The sequence below is a fragment of the Sinocyclocheilus anshuiensis genome, unplaced genomic scaffold (assembly GCF_001515605.1).
Source record: "Sinocyclocheilus anshuiensis isolate Anshui unplaced genomic scaffold, SAMN03320099.WGS_v1.1 scaffold569, whole genome shotgun sequence".
In the NCBI taxonomy this organism is placed as follows: Eukaryota; Metazoa; Chordata; class Actinopteri; order Cypriniformes; family Cyprinidae; genus Sinocyclocheilus; species Sinocyclocheilus anshuiensis.
Window position 1 is genome coordinate 963947 of NW_015536511.1, and position 4282 is coordinate 968228.

At 35.6% G+C, this 4282-nt stretch overlaps 1 protein-coding gene across 1 annotated transcript; it reads left to right on the forward strand.

The window, feature by feature from the left end:
• The first annotated feature begins 614 nt into the window (after positions 1–614).
• Positions 615–3527, forward strand: ttc36 (tetratricopeptide repeat domain 36). Its single transcript, XM_016490753.1, is given in 3 exon segments — positions 615–720; positions 915–1103; positions 3230–3527. Coding segments are annotated over 3 exon segments (564 nt in total). The 3' UTR covers positions 3499–3527.
• Positions 3528–4282: the final 755 nt, after the last annotated feature.

A 4282-nucleotide genomic window follows, 5' to 3' on the forward strand; every position in this document is an offset into this window, starting at 1 on the left:
TCCATTTCCTGAATCAGATATTTCAGCATGGAGATGGAAAGTGTATGACTGTAAGGCACAAGACCAGATAACTATGTTGGATGCCATGAATGCTGGTTGTGAGGACAATCTCTGGAAAATCTCTGGTAAGACCAACAAGAATGACAGGATGCTCACCTAGAACTTCCAGTGTTATGTACATTGAGGAGGTACAATTTAATGTTTTTTTTTGTTTTGCTTTTTGTATAGAACTAGAGCAGATTGATTTTGTGGCAAACTCATTTCACACAAAACTGCATGTGACTAGCCTTTTTTTTTTTTGGACTTCCACAATTAGTTTCCTAATTTTTAAAACTTTGTATATAGCACATTCAGACTTGGATGAAGTACAAGCCTATATATCATGACTTAGACAGAGCAGCATGCGTGTCATGCTTTCAGATCCTCGACATCCCACAGCTGACTTAATCAAACACAGACCATCTAAAAGTCCTGCTTCCACCCCCTTATCTGATTGGCTAATGTGGAGTGCTGGAAAGAGTTATGCAGGGAACGCCTCTATTCCCATAAAAATGTAGGCAACTTTAAAAAAAAAAAAGCATCATTTTGGATCTTAGTCCACCGTCGAGAGGAAAATGGCATCCGCACATGACAGAGCAGTTTTACAGGCCTTCTTTAACCCTACCAGCCCTTTTGGAGATATCCCTGGATTAAATCAAGAAGATCAGCTGACAGATGATGGTAAAATGAAGATCCATAATTGGATTACATATGCAAAGTTTGTGAATCTATTGATTCACATAATGTTATATTGTGATAGATAGATAGATAGATAGATAGATAGATAGATACAGTGGGTCTATCTTTCAAATGCTATAAAGATGTGTCCTCATTGTGAACACGACTGTGTATTTCTTTCATATCTCTTTCTTTAGACAGTGTTTTTGACCCAGAGCTAGTGAAACGGGTGAAAGATCTGGAACTGCAGGAAGTTTCGGCTGCTGAGTCTGGAGACCTGCCCGCTGCTCTTCAGTATTTTAACTAGGCCATCAGGATCCGGCCTCAGAGGGCTTCAGCCTACAACAACCGAGCCCAGACCAAACACCTGAAGGGAGACACCAAAGGTGATACATTTCTTCTTTCTCTGCCAAAACCAGCTGAAAGGTTTCAAACTTTTATTTTTGCAGCTGTTTTTTTGTTTGTTTTTTTTTTTTTTTTCAGAGACCATAATGAAAGTACATTAAAATACCTCAAACTTTCACTGATGTTCACACAAATCGTGATTGGGGCAGATTATTGCTTAGTAAAAGCTTATTTTCTTACACAATACTAACTCAAAAATATTTTTTATGATTTGTAAACCAATACATTTTGACATTTGTATCATATAACCAGCTCCTAATGTATGGCTTTACACTTAATTAACCATGAAAAAAAAAAAAAAACATGGTCACTATAGGCTAGTTAAAACCGTGGTAACCACAAATTAACCATGGCTTTGCTTCACTAACCGTAGTTTAACCATGGTGTTTGTAGTAAAACTGTAGTTATGCAAATGGTATATATATATGGTTATGCAAATTATATATATATATATATATATTTTTTTTTTTTTTCATAAGGTTACAAATGTAGTATATTTGTTTGAGTCCTGTGAAACGTGAGTCATGATAAATGGTTTTAAAGACTTGTATAAGCCATCTTAAATAGCATGGTTGCTTCAGCAAATGCATTTTATATGACATTTAGCTTTGTTTTGTTAAAACTATCCATTTAGGGTAGGGTTTAGTGTAAGTTATACAATATTTTCAAACATGATACAGCATTAACCTTTTAGGTATCTATCTATCTATCTATCTAACTGTCTGTCTGTCTGTCTGTCGTCTGTCTGTCTGTCTGTCTATCTATCTATCTATCTATCTAGCTAGCTAGCTAGCTAGCTACCTACCTACCTACCTACCTACCTACACACAGTGATCATGCATTTCTGTTTACATTGCATCTATATTGTACAAAACACTTTATAAATAAAGCTGACTTTCTGACTTGGCTTATATGCATATTCAGTGTGTATACACACATGTTGGTTTATGAGGACTCTCCATAGGCGTAATGGTTTTTATACTGTTCAAACCGTATTTTCTATTGCCCTACACCTACCCTACCCCTAAACCTACCCCTCACATGAAACTTTGTGCAGTTTTAGATTTTCAAAAAACTTCATTCTGAATGATTTATAAGCCTTTTAAATTACGGGGACACTCAAAATGTCCTCATAAATCACCTTCTCGTTGCAATACCTATGTCATACCCATGTCATTATACAAATTTGTGTCCTCATAAACCACATAAACATGCACACACACACACACACATACACACTGAATATGCATCTGTGTTGGATCTATCTATCTATCTATCTATCTATCTATCTGTAAGGTCCACGAATTGGTCCAACGGAGGTATCCAATTGTGGATGAAGCTTTCCTGCGTGTTCGGTCTTTTCAGCGCACAAATGTATTAAATTTAGGTTAAACTCAAATCTGATTCCATTTTATTATTTAATCTGACTCCATTTTATTATGACCTCGAATTTAGGTTGAAATGCAAATTGGTTGTATGTCTGTTTCTAATTAGTATTCTTCTGACATTTGATTTTTCTAGTTAACTCTTTATTTTATATTTACTCGTTCATTTGGGTGCTCATGTCGCTAACAAGGATACAACGTCATCTACTAGAGTCAATAATTACAGAGTAAAACAGAACACAATCAAATGTACCAATTTATTATCAGTCAGGTAAATATGTATTATGCCAATTACATATCCAATTCAAAAATATCAAATCATATCAATACAAAACATCACATTCTCAAAGATTAATCTAAAAGTAAAATATGCATACCTGACCTTAGAAAATACATAGTATGAAGTGTAGAGACACACACCACACATCAGGCTTTCTGGCTACAGAATCACGCTGATCTTCTTGCAGTTTTCACTTAAATACCTTAAGACCAAGACAATCATCCCCCGAAATGGAGACAGAAACTAACAATTGAAATTTGCTTTGATCAAGTAGAGTTAATGTGCTGTGTGTGTATTGTCCGTCTCAGATCAAAGTGTCTGAGCTTCTGTAATTCTTACAGTTTCTATCTATCTATCTATCTATCTATCTATCTATCTATCTATTTTTGTCCCAATGAGCCTGTGTTATTTCAAAAATAACATAAATATATATATATTGCAGGTGCAGTGGAAGATCTGGAGCGTGCCATTTCTCTCAGCGGCGGCATTGGGCGATCAGCCTGTCAGGCTCTGGTCCAGCGTGGGCTTCTTCTTAGGTTGTCGGGGCGTGATGAGGAGGCTCGGGTGGACTTTGAGAAGGCAGCAGCTCTAGGCAGTGAGTTTGCTCGGCAGCAGGCTGTGATCTTGAACCCCTACACTGCCCTATGCAACCGCATGCTGTCAGAGGTCATCAATAAACTACGCAACCCAGAAATGTCAGACATGCCATAGAGATGGAAAACATGGAAAGTATATACATTGTATTGTAACAAAGGCATACATTTATTAGCTTTGTACTTCCCTGGTTTTCATAAGTGAATAAAGTCAAAACTTTTTCATGTGATTGTCACTTTGGGGGATATGTGGAGAATGCTTTTTGATGGAACTCTATGACTCTATGATGGAAATAAACTTATAATAAAAAGTGAAAACATAAAATTGAGAAATATTTAAGATGTAGGTCACTGATTAGGTAAATGTGTGACATTGATCATGTGATCATTTGTACAGATTCTAAAATGAACAACTGAAGATTTTATACACTTGAGTGTTGCTGTCAATAATCCAAGGACAAAAAAGACATTGTTTTGTTTTATAAACATTCAAATCAAATTGTTATGCTGACAGTAACATTTGTCATGAACCAGGTATTAAATGCAAAATAGAAGCATTTTGATTCACAACTGATTCACAACTAGTCTTTGGCATCTTATTAAATACAAATATATAATATTAAAGTGATAGTTCACCCAAAAATTTAAATTATGTCATAATTTACCCTCAGGTTGCTGTAAGCCACTGACTTCTACAGTATAGAAGAAAAAAAAAAACACTACTGTAGAAGTCAATGACTACCGGCAACTGTTTGGTTACTAACATTCTTCAAAATATTTTCTTCCGTGTTCAGCAGATTAAATAAATATATACAGGTTTGGAACAACATGAGCATGAATAAATGACGACAATTTTCATTTTTGGATGAACGACCCCTTTAAGTTGATTTTTGAAGCATGCG